At 47.3% G+C, this 23,389-nt stretch overlaps 1 protein-coding gene and 2 pseudogenes across 6 annotated transcripts; 2 read left to right on the top strand and 1 right to left on the bottom strand.

Moving 5' to 3' along the window:
- The first annotated feature begins 713 nt into the window (after positions 1-713).
- Positions 714-23,074, top strand: LOC141584361 (HLA class I histocompatibility antigen, alpha chain G-like). Of its 6 annotated transcripts, none has more exons than XM_074398340.1 (8): positions 714-1,008; positions 1,140-1,409; positions 1,652-1,927; positions 2,531-2,806; positions 21,656-21,772; positions 22,203-22,231; positions 22,378-22,452; positions 22,596-23,068. In XM_074398340.1, exons 1-6 carry the CDS (start codon positions 714-716, stop codon positions 22,211-22,213), a joined length of 1,245 nt encoding a protein of 414 aa, XP_074254441.1. In that variant the 3' UTR covers positions 22,214-22,231; positions 22,378-22,452; positions 22,596-23,068. The 6 variants fall into 6 exon arrangements, with proteins under 6 accessions (XP_074254441.1, XP_074254442.1, XP_074254440.1 ...); XM_074398341.1 differs by having other exon boundaries at positions 22,203-22,235; XM_074398339.1 differs by having other exon boundaries at positions 22,203-22,452; positions 22,596-23,074.
- LOC141584163 (dihydrofolate reductase pseudogene) lies at positions 14,577-15,127 on the bottom strand (annotated as a pseudogene).
- LOC141584107 (saoe class I histocompatibility antigen, A alpha chain-like) lies at positions 15,957-20,779 on the top strand (annotated as a pseudogene).
- Positions 23,075-23,389: the final 315 nt, after the last annotated feature.

The following is a 23,389-nucleotide window of genomic DNA, read 5'->3' as shown; positions in this document are numbered from 1 at the left end:
GAAAGGAAATAGAAAGCAACAGAATTCTTAGTTTAAACACATTGTTTTACAGATTTTTAATACATCCATCTACAGAGACTGCAAGGGTGTTCTTTGCAGTTGGCCTTTAATATCTTATGTAGGTCTGCCCGAAAACAAATTGATTTTCATGTTAATCAGGTTTAAATAAATACTAAGTGTTCCTATAAAATATGCACACACCACTTAGATATGACAACTTTCTAAAAACAGGCAGTGCATGAGCACTGGTGAGGGGCCTTGTGACTGCATTGAACACTTGCGACTGTGAGGAGAATGAAGTCTGTACTGGCTCCTGTTTGCAACATACGTAACACAGTGTGCTACTTTGTATTGAGGAGATGTCCTGGACTCACACAGAAACTCAGGGCTATGGAATGAAGGTAAATTTAAAATACAACAAGTTGGAATCACAGATACACTGTCTGGGAAAGTGAAACTTAGGAGATTTCTGAGTCCTGTTGTAATGCTTTTATACACATTTATATATCAAGGGGCCAAAGTCATATTACTTTTAATCGATTAAGTTCCTAATCATTTCGGCGTTACCAAGATTCTGCTGCCCACTGTAGTTAATAAACAAAAAATAAACTGGTCTCTGTGCTATTTCATGCTCTCAGGTAAAATCGTTCTATATTTAAAGAAAAAAAAAAAACACCCTATCTCTACACCTCCATTCCCCCCGAAGGCGGTGTATGGATTGGGGAGACGCAGCGCTGGGGATTCCCCATCTCCGCAGAGTTTCTCTTCCTCTGTCAACCTGTGTCGGGTCCTTCTTCCTGGATACTCACGACTTGGACCCAGTTCCCACTCCCTCTGGGTGTCGGGTTTCTAGAGAAGCCAATCAGCGTCTCTGCGGTCCGGGTTCCAAAGTCCCCAGTCGCACACCCGGACTCAGATTCTCCCCAGACGCCGAGGATGCGGTCATGGAGCCCCGAACCCTCCTCCTGCTGCTCTCGGGGGCCCTGGTCCTGACCGAGACCTGGGCGGGTGAGTGCGGGGTCAAGAAATAAATCGCCTCTGAGAGGAGAGGGGCTGGACGCTCGCCGGGTGAGAGCGCAGACCCGGGGAGCGGAGTCGGGAGGAAGGTCGGGCGGGTCTCAGCCCCTCCTCGCCCATAGGCTTCCACTCCTTGAGATATTTCGACACTTCCGTGTCCCAGCCCGGCCGCGGGGAGCCCCGTTTCATCACCGTGGGCTACGTGGACGACACGCAGTTCGTGCGGTTCGACAGCGACGCCGCGAGTCCGAGAGAGGAGCCCCGGGCGCCATGGGTTGAGCAGGAGGGGCCGGAGTATTGGGACCTGCAGACACAGATCTCCAAGGCCACCGCACAGACTCAGAGATCGAACCTGCAAACCTTGCGCGGCTACTACAACCAGAGCGAGGCAGGTGAGTGACCCCGGCCCGGTGAGCAGGTCATGACCCCTCCCCATCCCCGACGGAGGGCCCAGGTTGCCCTGCGTCTCCAGGTCCAAGATCCACCCCGAGGCTGCGGGACCCGCCCAAACCCCCAACCCAGGAGAGCCCCAGGCGCCTATTACCCGGTTTCATTTTCAGTTTAGGCCAAAATACCCGCGGGTTGGGCGGGGGGCGGGGCTCGGGGGCGGGGCTGACCGCGGGGGCGGGGCCAGGGTCTCACACCTACCAGAGGATGTACGGCTGCGACCTGGGGCCGGACGGGCGCCTCCTCCGCGGGTATGAACAGTTCGCCTACGACGGCAAGGACTACATCGCCCTGAACGAGGACCTGCGCTCCTGGACGGCCGCGGACACGGCGGCTCAGATCACCCAGCGCAAGTGGGAGGCGGCCAGTGAGGCTGAGAGGATGAGAGCCTACCTGGAGGGCGAGTGCGTGGAGTGGCTCCGCAGACACCTGGAGAACGGGAAGGAGACGCTGCAGCGCGCTGGTATCAGGGGCCACAGGGGTTGTGGGGCACCTCCCTCATCTCCTGTAGATCTCCCAGGCTGGCCTTACACACGGAGGGGAGGAAATGGGACCAACACTAGAATATCGCCCTCCCTGCGGTCCTGAGGGAGAGGAATCCTCCTGGGTTTCCAGATCCTGTACCAGAGAGTGATTTTGAGGGCCTGCCCTGTTCTCTGATACAATTAAGGCTTGCAGTCTCTGAGGGAAAGGAGGGGAATCAATCCCTGGAATACTGATAGGGGTTCCCTGTGACCCCACAGCAGCGTTGGGAACCAGGATTTTTCCTTTCCTGCCTTGTCCTCTGCCTCACGTTCAACGTGTGCAGGGGTCTGACTCCAGCTCCTCTGAGTCCCTTGGCCTCCACTCAGATCGGGGCCAGAAGTCCCGGTTCCCCCACCAGAGACTAGAGCTTTCTAAGGAATAGGAGATTATCCCAGGTGCCTGTGTCCAGGCTGGTGTCTGAGTTTTGTGCTCCCTTCCCCACCCCAGGTGTCCTGTCCATTCTCAGGATGGTCACATGGGTGCTGCTGGGGTGTCCCATGAGAGATTCAAAGTACCTGAAGTTTCTGAATCTTCGCTTCAGAGCCCCCCAAGACGCACGTGACCCACCACCCCGTCTCTGACCATGAGGCCACCCTGAGGTGCTGGGCCCTGGGCTTCTACCCTGCGGAGATCACACTGACCTGGCAGCGGGATGGGGAGGACCAGACCCAAGACATGGAGCTTGTGGAGACCAGGCCCGCAGGGGATGGAAACTTCCAGAAGTGGGCAGCTGTGGTGGTGCCTTCTGGAGAGGAGCAGAGATACACATGCCATGTGCAGCACGAGGGGCTGCCCGAGACCCTCACCCTGAGATGGGGTAAGGAGGGGATGGGGTGTCATGTCTCTTAGGGAAAGCAGGAGCCCCTCTGCAACCTTTCAACAGGGTTGGAGCTGCGGCCTGGGGTCAGGGCCCCTCACCTTCCCCTCCTTTCCCAGAGCTGTCTTCCCAGCCCACCATCCCCATTGTGGGCATCATTGTTGGCCTGGCTGTCCTTGGAGCTGTAGTCACTGGAGCTGCTTTGATGTGGTGGAAGAAGAGCTCAGGTGAGGAAGGGGTGAGGAGTGGGGTCTGAGATTTCTTGTCCCACTGAGGGTTCCAAGCCCCAGGTAGAAGTGTGTCCTGCCTGGTTACTGAGAAGCATCATCCACACTCATGAACTGACCCAGCCTGGGCCATGTGCCAGCACTTACTTATGTAAAACACTTGTGACAATGAAGGACAAATGCATCACCTTGATGACTGTCGCGATGGAGACCTAATCTCAGCAGTCACAGGACACAGAGGAAGGTCCCTTCTGAGGACAGACCTCAGGAGGGCAATAGGTCTGGGACCCACATCTGCTTTCTTCATGTTTCTTTATCCTGCCCTGGGTCTCTAGTCGCATTTCTGGAAACTTCTCTACTTTCTAAGAGTAGGAGATTCCTCTAGGACCTCATGGCCCTGCCTTCTTTCTGGCCTCTCACAGGACATTTTATTACCACAGATAGCAAAGGCAGGAGCTACCATCCAGCTGCAAGAGTGAAGGAAGCTGATCCCTGAGATCGCACAGGACATTTTCTTCCCACGGACAGTAGAAGAGGGAGCTACTCTCAGGCTGCAGGTAAGTGTGAAGGAGGCTGAACCCCGAGATTGTTGGGATATTGTGGTCGGGAGCCCATGGGGGAGCTCACCCAGCCCACAATTCCTCCTCTAGGACATCTCTTATGGGCTCTGACAAGGTCCTGTTTTTGTTGTACCCCAGGCAGTGACAGTGCCCAGCGCTCTGATGTGTCTCTCACGGCTTGTAAAAATAAGACCCTGGGGCGGGAGGATGATGTGTGTAGGTTGTTGGGGGGGAACAGTGGGCACAGCTGTGTTATGGGGTTTCTTTGACTAGGATGTATTGAGCTGGTGATGGGTTGTTTAAAGTGTGACTGATATAAATTTGTTAATGAATTTTTTTTATAGTGTGAGACAGCTGCCTTGAGTGGGACTGAGAGTCAAGATTTATTCACACCTTCAATATGTAACTTCAGGAACCCTGACTTCTCTTATTGCAAAGGCATCTGAATTTGTCTGTGTCTTATCACATAGGCATAATGTGATAAGGTGAGGAGAAGAGACCAGCCCCGTATCCACCATGACCCCTTCCCCACGCTGACCTGCATTTCTTCTCCATCACCTTTCCTGTTCCAGAGATGTGGGGCTGGTATGTCTCCATTTGTGTCTCTACTTTACGGTGCACTGAGCTGTAACTTCTTACTTTCCTATTAAAATTAGAATCTGAATATAATTTACTTCTTCAAAGTATTTCCATGAGAGATTGATGGGTTAATTAAAGGAGAAGATTCCTGAAATGTGAGCATCCAAATAAATGGAAGACCCGAGATCTTCCCATAGTCCATGTATTTCTTGTGCTGATTTGTTGCGGGGGTGAACAGTAGATGGGGCTGTGCCCAGTGGGTGCGCACGCCACTGTGGGCTTTATGTGGTCACTGCTCAGCTGAGTCATCTTTGCTGTCTGTTGTCCTTGGCCCTTCAGTAGAACCTTGTCCCATCATGACCTGTGATCACAGAGGCTTGGATGTAACCTAAGTATGTGAGATACATACTTCTATGTACATACATACGTATGTAGAGATATATACATACATACGTATGTAGAGATATATACATACATATGTAGAGATACATCCTTCTATGTGATATCAGGAGAAAAATTTTCAGACCCAAGTTCCTCTCGCCCTCCTTCCAGGTTCTCTTTCCTGAATTGCATTTTCCATCCTTTCCCCAGCCTTCTTAAAGCAGATTCAGAAACTTGCAGAGAGGAGGGCTCCCGTAGTTTCTCATCTTGGTAACTTTCTGTTGGAACTCCTTCTGCTCTCTCTCCTACTCTTCTTGCTGCCCTGAGTTGTAATACTCCTAGTACTGGCTCCAATACAAACTCATGGATTTATAAAGCACACTCTAATTTAGATTCCTATGTGATTTGAAAATCAGAGCCATAAACCTAGGGTTATCTTTCCTGAAGAGTAAAATATGGTTGTGTGCTGCAGCGTGCAGGAGGCTTGGTGTGGGAGGAGGCAGGGAGGGACGGAGGGCACACACGCAGCCCTGGTGAGAAAAGCTCTGGCAGCACTGATGTCAGTGTGAGATGATGTTGTTCTGTGGCTGCCACAAAACAACATTTGGCCTGAGGCTACAGTAATAAAGATATTGCCTTTAGAATAGGGAGGTGCCCTTCAGTGATCACTCATTCAACTGAAATTTGTTGTCTGCTAGGTATATGACTGTTTTCGCATTTAGAAAACATCATTAAAGTAAAAACAGGAAAATTTCTGGCCTTGTGGTACATATGTTCTAGGTGCAAGCTGGTCCAACCCACGGCTCACAGGCTGCATGTGGCTCAGGATAGCTTCAAATGTAAGGACGTTTTTGCTTATCTGTGGTGGTAGATGTCATGAAAATTACGCACATACTTTTCTCCCCCTTTTTGCTATTTTTTTTTCTACTCATCAGCTGTCATTAGTGTATTTTATGTGTGACTCAAGACAATTCTTCTTCCCATGTGGTCCAGGGAAGCCAAAAGATTGGACACCTCTGTAGGCAGATGATAGATACAGTATAAGCAGAGTAAGAACAGAAAATGCTTGAGTGAGAAGGTGGCAAGTGCTGTGGGCAGGTGATCAGAGTGTGGGCTGTGGGGACAGGGGGTGGCTGTTGTGCTGGGTGGTCAGCATGGGCCTTGTTGCACATGTGACCTTTGAGTGAACATTTGAGGGATGTGAGGAGCTGTCCCCAAGGATGACTGGGAAAGCTCTTTTCCGTCAGGAACCTTCAGTGCAGATGCACTAGGGCAGGAAAGTGTCTGTGTTCCTGGAAGGAGGAAGAGGCCAGAAGGGCTGGACAGAGAGAAACTGAAATGAGGTCAGAGGTGTGGCCAGAGCAGGGAGGCCTGGAGGGTGTGGGAAGGGTTTTGACCTTTGCTATGAATAACATGGAGAGTTAGAGGACAGTTTTGAAAAATGGGACATGGTGGGACTTATCCTTTGAAAGCTTCTCTCTGGCTGCTGTGCTGAGAACAGAATTGAGAGGCGGGGGACAAGTGAGGCAGTAGGGAATCGGTGGGGAAGGAGTGCAGTATTCCAGGATGGAGACACTGGTTACCTTGACTGGGGTGTGAGCAGGGGAAATGGTGGGAAGTGATGGAATTCCGGATGAATATGAAGATGGACTTCACAGCACTTGCTAATGGATTGTATCTGTGGTGTGAGAAAGAAGAATCAAGGACACCCACAGTGTTGGACTGAGTGAGTAGAAGGGCGGAGCTGCTGTCAGTGGAGATGGGGAGACTCTGGCAGGAGCATACGGAGGAGAGGGCATCGCAGGCATTCAGTGGAGGAGACATCTACGAGGAGTGCAGGTGAGGGGCCCGGATGCCTCTGCAGCTACAGCTTCACCATCCAGTTACTCTCCTGCTTCCACCCACTGTGTCTCAGAGCCAGAGCACTGATTCTCCCCTGGGCTGTCTGCACAGGTAGGTGAAAGTCAGGGAAGTTATGATCTGCTGTCAGTTGTAAGTCATGGATTATTGTGCTTTCTCAGATAATTAAGTAAATGATAAGAGAAGTTGTATCTTGAACACTTACTTAGAAGACTATGATAATGAAAACTTTTTATTCATCTAAGGAAGGCAACACAAGAAAAATAGTTGAGCTAAAAAGACACAATATTAGAAGACAGCAATGACAATGTACAGACTTAAACCCAGTGAGGTCAACAATGACATTAAACATAGTGGACTCACACCCTCCAATGACAAGACAAATAGTGCAGAGGGGGAAAACTAAGTCAATACATAAATTGCTGTAGGCTTTTCCTAAGAGCCATAATTTCAGTAGAAGGTACAGAAAAGCTGAAAATAAAAGGATAGAAAAGAAACACCAGACACACCTTCATGGAAACCACACAGAGATGCCATTTAGAAAAATTACAGGACATGGATCTTGTGAGACACAGAGTCCACGTAGACAGCTCACAGTGTCTTTACTTTTTTTTTCAGAGACAGGGTCTGTTGCCCAGGCTGAAATGCATTGGTGATATCATACCTCATTGTAACCTCAAACTCCTGGGCTCAAGCAGTTCTCCTGCCTCAGCCCTCCGAGTATCTAGGACTACAGGTGTGTGCCCCCACAGCTGGCTATAATGTTTGATTTTCTCATCTGATGTGGTGTGATCAAGGAAGCAATATTATGCCTTGTATTTGACTTGTAGTAAGTATGCAACAAATATCAGGGGAATGAAAAAATAAAACCACTTAGTAGTTCAAGCCATGTCCGCATTTACATTTGACAGGTGAGGAGCAACATCTCAAACAAGTAGACCAAAATAAACTGATTTACATCATCCAGAGCAGAATCGAGAACACGTTCCCTGTGCTAAAGAAATCAGAGCTCTACTGAAGTCATAGCAGGTGGCCTGAATTGCTACTAGAATTGAAACTGATACATTTCAAGATATACTAAACAAAGGGTGTCCAAGGAATAACTGAATGCAGAGATAAAGGAAGAAAATTGACTTGTTTAAAAGATGGACAGACTCCTTCTTTAAAAGTGGCCTTATGTGGACCAAAGTATAAGGCCCACAGACCATGTCATATATGAAGTGTCAGGTGGGAAAGTGCCTAAGTGCAGCTTCCAGACCCAAAGGAGACCTCAAAATCCTGGGACATTTTCGGTTGTCATATGAAGGTTGCTGGGAGGGGTGAGTGGGGTGCTCCTGGCAAACCTCCCACAGTGCACAGGACAGCCCACTCCACAAGGCACTCTCTGTCCCGAATTGTTAATAGTGCTGCTGTTGAGAAATTCGTCCCAGAGGTAAGTGCTGTAATGTCCTCACCATTTCACAGATGAAGAAACTGAGGCACCGGGAGGGAAAGTGTCAGTAGGACCAGAGCTGCAGCTTGAATCCAGGCCACCTGGCTACAGGGTCTTGGCTCCCCTGGTTAAGTCAGGCACCCAGGAGCCCACCACAAACAATCCCAGCTCCGCGGTGCCTTCATGGATTGTGAGCGCCCCCTGGTGTTGGCACGGGGCCTGTGGCTAAACAAGGCTTGCGGGAAAAGGGAAAAACAGGTTTGGGTAGCGGGATAGTCCTTCAGGCTCTTCAGATTTCAAGCCATGACTTATGCTCAGAAAAAATAATGTCCACCTTAATTATTTCTCCAGTCTTGCTTTTCCTAGTCCAGACCAGTGTCCTCCCTCGACTCCATCAACATCGTCACCTGCCAGACACCCACCACCCACTGTGTGAGGAGTGAAAAGGCCCCAGGACTAAAGGACAAGACCAGGTTCCATCCCAGCCATCCCTCCCCTTCCAGAGCTCTAGCTCTGTGCCTGTAGTGCTTAGGCTCTTACCTGGGGCCCAGGAACCCACTGTCCCGTGACACTGCACACAATCCTACGTGTATGTTAAGTGATGTTACGTGCACACGTGACTTCCTTACAAGATACTGGCTATTAATATTCATCAAGTCAGTTGGGGCCCAAGACACAACTCCTCCCCCAACAGCTTGTGATCCTCTGAATTAAAGAAACTGTAAAGATTGAGGGCGGCCCTAACTCCAAATCTTCCACCATTTCTAGTGAAGTTCTGACCAGAAGTGCAAGGTACTCAACCTGCTCTGGGGATACAGCAGGAAAGCAGAGTGCTCATGGATTTCAAATTCCATAAAAAATATCATTTTGGCAAAATATCCAAGTCATTTTTCTAAGTCTTAGGCAGCAGCTCAAAACAAACATCAAAAAACCAAAATCTTGGCCTAATTGAAATCATTGAAGCTATAAAACTTTGTGAGACCTGTAGTTAGAGAGAAAGACAATTCAATTTGGGGCTGCAGCAGAAAATCCCTATATCATATAGAGTTTTTCTCTATCACGAAGTTCCCCTGAAGGGACCTGCTCCCTTCTGCAGTGCATAGTAAGCCCATTTCTGTGTAAAAAGACAGAATTTTCTTGGATTCCTGATGTTTACACTACTCACTCTTTGACATAGATGCCAACTTCATATTCGACATCTTTAAGTTAATTTTCTTAATCTAAGCAGATAATTTGAAATTGTTTCTGAAGCAGAAAACCAGGAACTGATTATGTGAGCTCTCACCCCACTCTGTGGCTTCTTATGCAATAAGCATAAGAGATTGTAGGCCAACAGAATTTGTAGCAAGGTAAACATAAACCCTCCATTTCAGCCTGTGTTTCAGCTTGTCTGTTCCAGTCTTGCCCCAGTCTTAACATTTTGAAATTTATAAATATACTTGGTTTTGATTATATGAGAAGTCACATATATTAATTTCTGTTGGGTTTGTCAGTGAAAGCCTTCTTGAAACAACTATGGAGTAAAGACAGGTAAATAAATGCATGGTGCTCCCATGTGTTAGGGCTCACTGCATCTTACAAATGGATCAGCCCCACTCCAACACATGGCGCATCTCAAATGGTGCTGGAGACCTGGATATCCACATACAAAAGAATGATGCTGGACAAATTTCATACCCTCCCATTATACCCTTTTAAAAACTAAGTCAGAATGACTCAAAGAACTAACCTTAAGAGTTGAACCTGTAAACTCCTTAAGAAAGGCTGGGCTCAGTGGCTCATGCCTGTAATCCCAGCAATTTGTGGGGCTGGGGCGGGCTGATCACCAGAGGTCAGGAGTTTGATACCATCCTGGCCAACATGGTAAAACCTTGCCTCTACTAAAAAGACAAAAAAAAAATAGCCGGGCATGGTGCCAGGCACCTATAATCCCAGCTACTCAGGAGGCTGGGGCAGGAGAAGTGATAGAACCTGGGAGGTGGAGATTGCAGTGAGCCAAGATTATGCCAGCCTGGGTGACAAGAGTGAGACTCTGTAAGAAAACAAACAAACAAACAAACTGTAAGAAAACACTTAGGCAAATCTTATGGACATTAGAATTGATAGTGGTTTCTTGGTGGGTGACTAAAAGCACAAGTAATATAAGACAAATGACAAATTAAACTGCATCAAAATTTAAAATCTTTTTTGCATCAAAGAACACTATTAACAGAGTCAAAAGAAAATGCACAGAATAGGAGGAAGTATTTGCCAATCACATATCTGATCAAGAATTAATATCCAGAATAGGTAAAGAAACACAATTCAACAATAGCAGAACAATCTCATTCAAAAATGGGTAAAAGACATAAATAGACAATTTTCCAAAGAAGATATAAAATAAGGACATAAAAATAAGGAATTCCAATAAGAACATAGGCTAAACTTCTCTAGGCCTAGTGTTGGTGAAGATGTGGAGAAATTGGAACACTTGTGCATTGCCGGTGAGAGTGAACAGTGGTGCAGCCACCATGGAAACAGTACAGTGGTTCCTCAGGAAAGTCAAAATAGAATTACTATATGAGCCGATGACTCCACTTTGGGGCGTATACCCAAAAGAACTGAAAGCAGAAACTCTCACACATATTTGTACCCTCAAGCCCATAGCAGCACTGTTCCCTCAGCATGTGCACCATCAGCAGACGACCGGGTAAATAACCCATGATGTACATGCAGATGGATTATTATTCAGTCTTAAAAGGGAATAAAATTCTAAGAATGAACTTTAAAACCACTATAGGAGAAGTAAGCCAGAAATGAGAAACAAATATAATATTTTACTTATATGAGGCAGCTAAAATTCATAAAAACAGGCAAGCAAGTTCACAAAAAAATTCATAAAATTCATAAAAACAGGTAAACAAATTCGTAAAAACAGAAAGTAGAATAGAGGTTACCAGGGGTTGGGGTAGGGAGGTTGGGCAGTTATGGTTCAATGAGTACAGTTTCTGTTTGGGATGATGAAAATGTTCTGGAAATGTATATTGGTGGTGGTTACACATCACTGTAAATGTGCTTAGTGACATGAAATTGTACACTGAAAAAATAGTTAGAAGGTAAATTACGTGGTTTGTATGTTTTACCACAATTAAAAAATATATATCAACACTAAATCCAATCACAACTGTCATCGAGAATTTTTTATACTGGTGTTTCAACAAGCACATTGTTGTTGCGGAGGGGTTCCTTGGAGTTCCTATGTCACCATGTCCTTTGGTGTCACTTCTCAGCCACTTTTGAATTGTGTTTATGCCTCACAATTCCTGATCTGCCAAGTACTTTCAGGAAAATTATTCACATGGCAAAAATTCATCAAGTAACTTATTCTTGGTGCTATACTCTATGGAGTTGATCTCAGAAAAAAGAATCAAACTACACTGGACCTCATAGATGGCAAAGGTAAGAGGTTGGAAGATGAGTAAGGAAATAATGACTGTACCGACTTACATGTACCAATAATTACAAATTAAAATATCTGCTTTCCTTCTCATTTCTTTCTTATATATTCCTCTGTCTTTGTAATTATTTTTAGAGTGGACATTTTGGATAGTTCAAAAGTTTCATTTATACAATGATGTTTTGTTTCAGTCTTATTCATGAAAGATGGATTTGTCAGCCACAGATCTCTAGTGTGACATGTTTGCTCTCAGCTCTTTAATGAGTATGTCTCTCCTGGCTGCTGTGGCTGACAGGGAAAAATCAGTCACATCTTAACCCAATTGCTTCTTAGATGATCCGTGTTTCTTCTGTGGCTACTATATATATATATATATATATATATATATATATATATATATATATAAACAAATGTAACTTTTTATTAAGATAGAACTGTTTTTATTAAAGAAATATGTGAAAATGGTTAAGTAAAGTCAAATGGCACCAAAAGCCTTCTCATGAAAACAACAGTCCTGCCAGTTGTTCCTTCCAGAGGCAAGCACTTTCCATTCTCTCAGTTTTTCCTTCGGGTAGATACTTCCATGACTTTTTCCACATAGTTATGCTTTTAGTTTTTCAAGTCAATGCATATATTTTAATACGTGTAATGTTGAAAAGTTTCTTCAGTTTATAATGCATCCTAACAATCCCTGGCCCTGTCCTTCCTAATTCTCCAGAGCAATGGCTTTTAACTCTTTTAACAATGTCTTCTGTTGTTTCTCACATAACTGCTTAATCATTTCTTGATTATTTTATGCATTATATAGGAATTTCTTGATACAAAAGATGAGGATTTAGCTCTTACATCATCACTATCCTCATTTTTCCTCCCATATTGTCCCAAAGTAGTTACCCGATTCAGGGGCTAAGCAGTCACCACGTCATTATGACTATGCATATTGTACATTGTTGAAGAAAACAGCGTATTATGCTCTTTCTTCCTATCCTGTACTTCTTTCTGTCCTAGAATTAATGGTTGCCTTACCAACCCTTCCGCCTTGTTTGTATTTTTTACTTTTGCTTTTTCTTCAATAAACTTCTTTCCAAATATCCCAAATCTGTCAATAACCTATTATGATTTTTAAGAGAAGGGATCTCACTATGGTGGCCAGGCTAATCTGGAACTCTTGGGCTCAATATATCCTGAGTAGTTGGAACAACAGGCCTGGATCATTCCACCCAGCTAATCTATTAATATTTTTACGGTTTCCTTTGAAAGCCAGCTCCATAGCTGGAATATTGTTTGTGCTGGATCCCACGTGCTGGATCCATGTCATTCTCTGGTTTGTGTACTCCTTCATTTTGCTGGAGTATTTTCTCTAATAGCTTCCCAAGAAAGGGTACATGGAGGTAACCCCTGAGTCTTTGCTTGTCTAAAGATGTATTATTTTACCTTCATCCTTGATTATTTGGGTGAATGTAGATTTATCAGCTGAAAATAATGTTCATTCTAGAATTCTGAAGACGTGGCTCCATTGTTTTCAGATTCTTTTTTGAGACAGGGTCTCTTCTGTCACCCAGGCTGGAGTGCAGTGACATAGTCATGACTCACTGTGGCCTTGAACTGCTGGCTCAATTGATTCTTCCATCTCATCCCCCTGAGAAGATGGGACTATAGGTGTGTGCCACAATGCCCAGACAATTTTTGTATTTTTTGTAGAGATGGGGCCTCACCATCTTGCCCAAACTGGTCTCAAGTGATTCTCCTGCCTCGGCCTCCCAAAGTGCAGGAACCACAGGTGTGAGACACTGTGCCTGGCCAGTTTTTTTGTTTGTTTGTTTGCTTGTTTTTTTCTCTCTAATTCCTTCATTTCTCAAAAGCATCTCAAACTCAGTGGGCCCAAAAGCAAAGTCAAACTCCATCAGAATATTCCGCTACTTCCCACTTTAAAATGTATCTTAAATCACAATTACTTACTACATGCAACTTTTTGGTTCACACTGCCATCATCTGTCACTTGAACGTAGAATTGCTTTTCCTCCTTCTGTATTTTTTTAAATTATAAAATATTTCAAATAAACCATGTGTTGCTTTATACTTTTTACTATATAAAAAGAATAAAGATCTGCTGGGTGCGGTGGCTCATGCCTGTAATCCCAGCACCTTGGGAGTCTGAGGGGGTCAGATCACTTGAGGTTAGAGATTCAAGACCAACCTGACCAACACTGTGAAATCCTGTCTCCACCAAAACCACAAAATTAGCCAGGTGTGGTGGCACACGCCTACAGGCCCAGCCACTTGGGATCCCGAGGCAGAACAACCGCTTCAACCAGGAAAGACGGAGGTTTCAGAGAGCTGAAATCACACCATTGCACTCTGCCTGGGCAAAAAGAAAAAAACTCTGTCTAAAAAAGAAAAATAAAAGTATGGAGAGCTTCCATACTTAAACATGGAATTGCTTTAAGTGTTTGGCATTCACTGTTCCCGTGCATGCCAGCAGCTTCTTACTGCAGACACCTGGGACTTGCTGTGGAGCAGCTGGAGTATGTTCCGCCCACACGCAGGACAGGGAGCTGACAACCAAGGAGTGGGGGGTCAGTACTCCAGCTTTCTCCCCTCCGTGTCCCTGTAGCTCAGCAGTGTGGAGCTTGTTACCACTGAGAACCCGCTCACTGACTTTAAACTGGTTTTCCTACCTTCTCAGCTCCATTTCTCCATACCTCAATTGATGATTTCTGATATGATCTAGCAAATAAACTGCTTTCACTGAAATGTCACTCTTGGAACCTGCGTTGGGTTCTCTAATTAAAGAGAGAAATATGTTCATTTTCCCATCACTGGACTTCCAGGTTGTTTCCAGTTTTTCGCTGCTTACAATCAAGGCTGCAACATGTCTCCACAAACCTCTGGATACACACGAAGGAAGCTTTCAGTATTTCCCACGAGCAAAACTGCTCAGTTGAAGGGCATGTGCATCTTCATCTTTAATGAATACTACCGACATTCGAAAAGCCCGACAATGTCAAGGACTGCCATGAGTGCCACGTGTGATGGGTGTGGAACGGCAGCTCACTGGAGCAGGTGCTGGGAACTCAGTCGGGGTCTTGCAGAGGCACTTGGTTTTAGCAAGAACATTTCACAAATGGTATCTGATAGAGTCAAGATTCATGGGGAATAAAAATACATTGTTTAGAAATAATTATCCATAGATCTAAAGTCAACAAAAGTCTTTTTTTTTTTTTCTAATGGAAAATCCATACTTTTTTTCTGGGACGGGAGAACAACTTAAAATACACCAGAAAACACCTTCATATTAATCATTTTTCTCATATACTTCAAATTTATACTTAATGGCTTTCTCCTGCTGGACATCGGAGAGAACACCCGGGTATTCTGGCAGAAGTTTGTATTTCTCTAAATACAAATAGGACTTTCAAAGTCCTGCATAATCCTTGTTCCATATAGTTTAAGATGGCCTGGGTGATTCATGGCCTCCTTACAAACAGAACTACCACCAACTATCCAAATCATATCTACTTCATTTACTGATTCTCATTGTTCAGTAAGTTTTAAGGCATAAGCCAGACTTCTGGCAAGAAAATGAGCTCCTTGTGGAGGTTCCTTGAGTTCTCTGCTGCAAACTAAATTAATTTTGTATTTTAAAGGTCGGTTCTTCTCAGGAATGGAGAAGCAGGTCTTCCTACCCATAATCACCAGATTCTGTTGATCTTCTACTGAAGAGGTTGTGGTCATTCTCTGGAAATACCTGAATTCATTCCTGAGCAGTGACCATGGCAGGTCCCGGATCTTGCCGATGCCCATGATCTGGGACACAGCGATGAGGCAGTTCAGCAAATGAACCATGACAGCAGCGGTGAGCACCTCTGAGCCCACTCACTGTGGCTGCTTTTAAGATCACCATTTCAGCCTGGCGTGGTGCCTCAAACCTGTAATCCCAGCACTTTGGGAGGCCGAGGCGGGTGGATCACGAGGTCAAGAGATCGAGATCATTCTGGCCAACATGGTGAAATACTGTTTCTACTACAAATACAAAAAGATTAGCTGGGCGTGGTGACATGTGCTTGTAGTTCCAGCTACTGGGAAGCCGAGGCAAGAGAATTGCTTGAATTTGGGAGGCAGAGGTTGCAGTGAGCCGAGATCGTGCCACTGCACTACAGCCTGGTGCCTGGCAACAGAGCAAGACTCTGTCTCAAAAACAAAAACAAAAACAAAACAAAAAAAATGAACACCATTTCTCTTTAACATCTGAAGTTCCGGTGCTGTATGAGCCACTGAGCCCAGCCTGTGGTTTTTTGATTCACTGAGTGGCTTAATCAGACAAAGTTGATTTGAGCCAATATTTCTGCCATGTTCATTTTGATTTGTAATAGAAGATTTCTCTGAATCCATCCCCATAAGGTGAATTGGAAAACTGCAATCATAGCCAAAGCTAGAAAATCCTGGAAGTAGTCAACGTTTGTCTCATCACCAAAGACTCATCTCCAATTTTTATTATTGTTCTATTTTTTCCAGCCAGTCAACAGTAGTAGCTGGAAAGAGAGAGGACACTGATGAAGAACACGGCAGCACAGAGAACAGGAAAAGTCCGTGGGGCTTTGCTGCGTATCTGTCAGTTCATTCTACTCCTCTAGAATGTGGCGTTCTCAGGACTTGATGTCCTCCAGGCCCCCAGATGAAGGTAGTGAGCACCCTGAGAGCCAGCTGGACTCAACTCGTGTGTAACTGCACAGCCACAGCATCTGGGGACTTGTCCTGCACTTCTGGAATCATCTCTCTTGGTCATGGTGGCTACTGCTGCATTGTCCTTCTGAGGTAGGTGAGATCAGTGTTCACAGCCTCCCTTTAAAGGAAACAAGAGACTTGTTAGGTCGATGGAGAGAACAAGCTGTTCCACAGTGCACACACCATGTCCTAAGCTTGTGGTTAGAACATCCTGCAGCAAGGAGGTGGAAGAGCAGAAGAGAAAAATCTCCAAATCTGTGCAAGCACAGAAACCCACAATTAGTGTCCTTGGGCTGATTTATGCTCATTATAATAGCAGAAACACAGCCCTGAATGAGAAGTTAAGATACTAATGAGACATGAGATGTATGTGCTAGAGTGTACAACCACAGTGCACACATGCTCAGGAGACCACAGACATGCTTAAAACAATACCACTTCCCACCTCTTCATGAATAATCATATAAGACTCCCATGAGGGGAAGGTACTGTCTCATTTCTTTTTCTTTTTGTTTTCTTTTTTTTAGAGACAGGGTCTTGCCATGTTGCCCAGGCTGGAGTGCAGTGGCTATTCACAAGCGCGATCCCACTACTGATCAGCATCGGGAGTTTTGACCTGCTTCTTTCCGACCTGGGCCGGTTCACCCTGCCTTAGGCAACATCGTGGTTCCCTGCTCCCGGGAGCTCAACATATCGATGCCGAACTTAGTGCAGACACCCAATCAGCATAGCGCACTACAGCCCAGAACTCCTGGGCCCAAGCGATCCTCCCACCTCAGCCTCCCGAGTGGCTGGGACTACAGGCACGCACCACCATGCCCGCGGTATTGCCTCACTTTTGAGCAGGCTGCCCTGATCAGCTGTCAGGGTTTACTTTCATTTTGCAATAAACTCTCTTGCTTACTTTTACTTTGGACTTCCTCTCAAATCCTTTTGTGTGGCAAAGTCAAGAGCTGGAACCGGTCCACTGACAACACTTCCGTACTTTTTCCTTTCTTTCGGTGTCTCGTTGCTAAGGTTAACTTTGCCCCTGCCGGCAGCATGCCCCTAGGAACTGAGGATGGAACGCTGTGGCTGGTGTCCTCCTCGGCTTGGCCTTGGGTCACTAAGTGCAGCCCATGGTAGGGGGTTCTGGGAATGAGTGGCACTGCCTTGTGCAATGGTCCCCATGGGGGTGGCGCACAGGTGCTAGTATCTGTGGCATTTTCACAACTCTTTAAAAATACTCAAAAATGTACAGAGGAGAGCAGTTCTAGGGCCTGACCTGTGTCCCCCACCTGCTCATCTGCATGGCTGTACGCCTGACACAGTCAGAAATGAAAAACGCTGCTGCCCCTTTGCAAAGCACTACTTAGTTTATCTCCTCTTGAAGGTGGTGACATGATGCCCAGGTTGAGATGGACGCAGAAGTCAGCATTCCAAAGTAAAAGGAGAGACTTTAACAGAAATGCCTGGGCTTTTCAGTGTGAATGAACAGGGCCTTCTACCCTCTGGCAACCATGGATTTCTCATTGAGATGTTTCTAGTTCTCAGAGTGGTTTTTCCTTTATGCAGGTAGTTTATCAAAAAAAGGAAAGGACAGAAAAGGAAAAGCAGGGGAAGGTGTGTGGGGAGCTGGGACCCTGGGCCTGTGCAGGTGAGGTACAAGGTGCTTCTGGCATTTTGGGAGACCCTTCCCCTTCCAAAGAATTACATACATTTTAATTTAGTTGGGCATGGTGGCACTTTCCTGTAGTCTTAGCTAGTCTGGAGACTGAGGTAGGGGAGCCTTTTGAGGTCAGAAGTTTGAGGCTGCAGGGAACAATGATTACCCAATTGCACTTCACTCTGGACGACAGAGGGAGACTCTGTCTCTAAAACTGAATAGATAAACTCAATAAATGTGTGTTGCTTACAATCAGCGTTTGTAGTAATTTGTAATTTGTTATGCTGTCATGTAAAATTCATACACAGGCTCAACAGACACATGAAATAAATTTATGAATTGAAATGCACCCTACATGCTTAAAATAAAATATTTCCTTTTTCCGGTATTTTTCATTTTATAATGTTCTGTGATAGAATTAAATTTTAATACAATCACATTTCATTCAACCAGTCAACAAAAATTTAGTACCTAAACTGAACCAGGTATGCCCTCATGTGCTCACCTGCCTGACATTCTAGAAACTTCACAAGACTGAGGTAGAGCCACTGAAGTGTTTTAGGTGAAGAAATGACACACTCTGACTCACAGTAGGAGGATCACTGTGGAGAAAACAGTCGGATAGCAGGTAATGGGACAGTGCTAGAACCACAATTCAAGAGTGACACGGTGGTGGGGACTAAAGGGAGAGGAAGGCCTGAGGTTTGAGAGGAATGAGAGGGAAGGGCTGGGGAAGCAGGAGGTGAGGAGGAGCAGAGGGGAATAATTCAAAAGCAGCAGAATTGTTACGTTTAAACACATTGTTTTACAGATTTTTAGTATATCCATCTACAAAGCCTAGGAGGGTGTTCCTTACATTTCTCCTTTAACTGTCTTATGTGGAAATGCCTAAAAACAAATTGCTTTTTATGTTTTTTTTTTAAGTTTAAAAAAATACTAATTGTTTCAATAAAATACGCACACAGCACTTAGATGTGGACATTTTGTAAAAAAAAAAAAAAAAAAAAAAAGTGCGCTGGTAAGGAGCATTGTGACCTCATGGAACATTTCAACTGTGAGGTGACTGAAGTCTGTACTGGCTCCTGGTTGCAACATACAGTAACGCAGTGTGTCCTTTGTATTGAGGAGATGTCCTGGACTCACACAGAACCTCGGGGCTATGAAATGAAGGTAATTTTAAACTACAAGAGTCACAGACACATAGTCTGAGAAAGCAAAACTTAGGAGCTCTGTGAGTTGTCAGTTGTAATGCATTTAGACACGTTTATATACCAAGGGGCCAAAGTAACCTTTTTTAAAGATAAGATTCCTGATTCTTCAGGGGTTACCAAAATTGTACTATTCACTGAAGCTAATACAAAGGAAATTGGTCTCTATCCTATCTCAGGCGCTCAGGCAAAACTTTTCCAGATGAAAAAAAAAACAAAAACAAAAAACCAGTCTCTACACCTCCATTCCCAGAACAAGCTCACTCTCTGGCACCAAGCTCCCTGGGGTGAGTTTTCTTTTGAAAAAGCCCAGGGGAGTCCAGATATGGGGTTGGAGGCAGAAAGTCCCATACAGGGACAGGGATTCCAGGATGAAAAGTGAAGGGGGTGGGACTAGGTCCATGCCCAGGGTTTCTCCTTGGTTTCTTAGCCGCTGGTCAAAGACTCAGGGACATATTGAGACAGAGCGTTTGGTGCAGGAGGAACAGGGTCTGGGCGAAGTCCCAGGACCCCAGGCATAGCTATCAGGGGGTGTCTGCACTGGGGAGGTGCAGTATTGGGGATTCCCCACATCCCTGCAGATTCACTTTTCCCACTATCCACGTTGTCAGGTCCTTCTTCCTGGATACTCATGACGCGTCCCCAGATCCCACTCCCATTGGGTGTCGGGTTTCTAGAGAAGCCAATCAGCGTCGCTACGGTCCAGGTTCAAAAGTCCCCGCGGACTCCCCCGGACTCAGATTCTCTCAAGATGTCGAGGATGAGGTCAGGGCGCCCCGAATCCTCCTCCTGCTGCTCTCGGGGTCCCTGGCTCGGACCAAGACCTGGGCGGGTGAGTGCGGGGTAGGGAAGGAAACGGCCTCTGCGGAGAGGAGTAAGGGGCCCGCCTGCGCGGGCGCAGGACTAGGGTAGCCGCGAGGGTGGAGGGTCGGCGGGTCTCAGCCCCTCGTCGCCCCCAGGCTCCCACTCCGTGAGGTATTTCAGCACCTCCGTGTCCCGCCCGGCTGCGAGGAGCCCCGCTTCATCGCCATGGGCTACGAGGACGACACGCAGTTCCTGCGGTTCGACAGCGACGCTGCGAGTCCCAGGATGGAGCCGCGGGTGGCGTGGATGGACCAGGAGGCGCCGGAGTATTGGGAGGAGGAGACGGGGAATCAAGGCCCAGCACAGGCTTTCCGAGTGAACCTGCGGACCCTGCACGGCTACGACAATCAGAGCGAGGCCGGTGAGTGACCCCGGCCCGGGGCGCAGATCAGGACCCTTCCCCATCGCCTACGGAAGGTCCGGGTCCTCCCGAGTCTCCGGGTCCGAGATCCACCCTGAGGCTGCGGGACCCGACCAGACCCTCGACCCGGGAGAGCCCCAGGCGCCTTTACCAGGTTTCATTTTTAGTTTTGGCCAAAATCCCCAAGGGTTGGTGGGACGGGGGCGGAGCCGGGGTTCGGTAGGCGGGGCTGACCGCAGGAGCGGGGCCGGGGTTCGGTAGGCGGGGCTGACCGCGGGGGCGGGGCCGGGGTTCGGTAGGCGGGGCTGACCGCGGGGGCGGGGCCAGGGTCTCACACCTTCCAGAGGGTGATTGGCTGCGACCTGGGGTCAGACTAGCGTCTCCGCCGAGGGTGTGAACAGCTCCTCTACCACAGCAAGGATTACAACGCCCTGAATGAGGACCTGCGCTCCTGGACCGCCGCGGACAAGGCGGCTCAGATCACTCACCGCACGTGGGAGGCGAACAGATGCTCAGAGCAGGTCAGGGACTACCTGGAGGGCGAATGTGTGGAGGGGCTCCTCAGATACCCGAAGAACGGGAAGGAGACGCTGCGGCGCGCTGGGGTCCAAGGCCATGGGGCGCCTTCCCCATCTCCTGTAGATCTCCCGGGCTGCTTTCCCGCCAGGAGGGGAGGAAAATGGGACCAACGCTAGAATATCGCCCTCCTCTAGTCCTGAGTGGGAAGAATCCTCCTGGGTTTCCGGATTCTGTACCAGAGAGTGACTCTGAGGGTCCGCCCTACTCTCTGGGGCAATTAAGGGATGGAGTCTCTGAGGGAGTGGAGGGGAAGACAATCAGGGGTTCCCTTTGACCCCACAGCAGCCTTGGGCACCAGGACTTTTCCTCTCAGGCCTTCTTCTCTGCCTCACACTTAATGTTTGTGGGGCTCTGACTCCAGCTCTTTTGAGTCCCTCCGCCTTCACTTAGGTCAGGACCAGAAGTCACTGTTCCCCCCTCAGAGACTAGAACTTTCTAAGGAATACATTAACCCAGGTGCCTGTGTCCAGGCTGGTGTCTGGGTTCTGTGCTCCCTTCCCCACACCAGGTGTCCTGTTCCTTCTCAGGATGGTCACATGGGTGCTGCTGGGGTGTCCCATGAGGAGTGCAAAGTGCCTGAATTTTCTGACTCTTCCCCTCAGATCCTCCAAAGGTGCACATGACCCACGACCCCATCTCTGACCATGAGGTCACTCTGAGGTGCTGCGCCCTGGGCTTCTACCCTGCGGAGATCACACTGACCCGGCAGCAGGATGAGGAGAAGCAGACCCAGGACACGAAGCTTTTGAAGTCCAGGACTGCAGGGGAGGGAACCTTCCAGAAGTGGGCAGCTGTGGTGGTGCTTTCTGGGGAGAAGCAGCAATACACGTACCATGTGCAAGCAGGAGGGGCTGCTGGAATCCCTTCCCCTGAGATGGGTAACAAGGGGGTCACATCTTTTCTTAGGGAAAGCAGGAGCCCTTCTGGAGCCTTCAGCAGGGTCAAGGCTGAGGCCTGGGGTCATGGTCCCTCACGTTCCCCTCCTTTCTCAGAGCCATCTTCCCAGGCCACCATCCTCATTGTGTGCGTCATTGCTGACCTGGTTGTCCTTGGAGCTGTGGTCACTGCAGCTGTGGTCGCTGCTGTGATGTGGAGGAGGAAGAGCTCAGGTGGGAAAAGGTTGAGGGGTGGGGTCTGAAATTTCTTGTCTCACTGCAGATTTTATGTCCCAGTTAGAAATGTGCCTTGGGCTTTGTTACTGGTAAGCACCATCCACACATGGGCCGACCCAGCCTGGTGCCCTGTGTGGCAACAATTATTTGTAAAGCACTTATGAGAATGAATGACAGATTCTTCACTTCAGTGACTGTGGTGGGGACCTGATCCCAGCAGTCACAAATCATGGGGAAGGTCCCTGCTGAGGACAGACCTCAGGAGGCCAGTTGATACAAGACCCATGCCTGCTTTCTTTATATTTCCTGATCCTGTCGTGGAGCTGCAGTTACACTTTTCTGGAAACTTCTCAGGGATCAAAGACGAGGGGGGTTGCTCTGGTCCCGACTCCCTTCTGGCCTGTCATAGAACATTTTCTTCCCACAGATAGATGCTGAGTGAGCTACTATCAGCCTGTAAGTAAGTGTGAAGGTCTCCCATCCCTGAGATCCTTGGGATGTTGTGGTCGGGAGCCCATCGGGGAGCTCACCCAGCCCACAGTTCCTCCTCTAGCCACATCTCCTGTGGGCTCTGACCGCGTTCTATTTTTGTTTTACCCCAGGCAATGATAGTCCCCAGAGTTCTGGTGTGTCTCTCACGGCTTGTAAAGGAGACACCCTGGCACAGGAGCCCTGATGTAAGTGGGGTGTTAGGGGGAGCAGAGGGGACGTAGCTGTGCTATGGTGTTTCTTTGACTTGAATACCTTGAGCATGCAATGAGCTGTTTGTCACCTCTCACTGTGACTAATACGAGTTTGTTCATGAATGTTTTCTCTATAGTGTGAGACAACTGCCTTATGTGGAACTGAGAGGCGAGATTTGTTCACACCTCCCCTTTGTGACTTCAAGAACCCTGACTTCTCTTTCTGTAAAGAGAAATGTGTTCAGGCGTGTCTTCATCCCTGTTAGCATAATGTGACGAGGTGGGGAGAATTGCCCACCCCACGTCCATCGTGACTCCCTTCACTGCACAGCCCCATGTGTGTCGTAGCTGCCACAAAACAGCATTTGGCCTGAGGCTGTGTTAATAAGATATTGCCTTTCAGATAAGGAGGTGCTCTACGGTGACCTTTCATTGAACTGACATTTGTTATCTGCTAAGTAAATGACTGTTTTTCCATTTGGAAAATATCTTTCAATTAAAAACAGAATAATTTCTGGCCTTGTGGTGCATATGTTCCTGAGAGAAGAGGCAGACGTAAGATACACCATAAGCAGAGTAAGGAAGGAAAATGCTTGTGTTAGAAGGTGGCAAGTGCTGTGGGGGTGACCCAGAGTGTGGGCTCTGGGGACAGGGGGGTGGCTGCTGTACTATGTGGTCAACGTGGGCCTTGTTGCAAATGTGACCTTCGAGGAAAGATTTTATTTTATTTTTTGACAGTTGGCAGAGCTAATTGTGGCTTTATTATTTAGAAAAGAAAAAAAGATAAGGAAAACAATTCTGTTGTAGCTGCAGGCATGTACAAATGGGAGTACCCCAGGCAGTAAACTGCCGCCATGGGTGGGCTGAGGGCAAGGGCTGAGCCTCAGGTGCGTCTCCTGTTCCCTATGCTCCCCTGCACAGCGGCTTCCCC

The sequence above is a fragment of the Saimiri boliviensis genome, chromosome 4, assembly GCF_048565385.1.
Source record: "Saimiri boliviensis isolate mSaiBol1 chromosome 4, mSaiBol1.pri, whole genome shotgun sequence".
NCBI classification, from domain to species: Eukaryota; Metazoa; Chordata; class Mammalia; order Primates; family Cebidae; genus Saimiri; species Saimiri boliviensis.
This window is presented reverse-complemented; position numbering and strand designations above follow the sequence as displayed.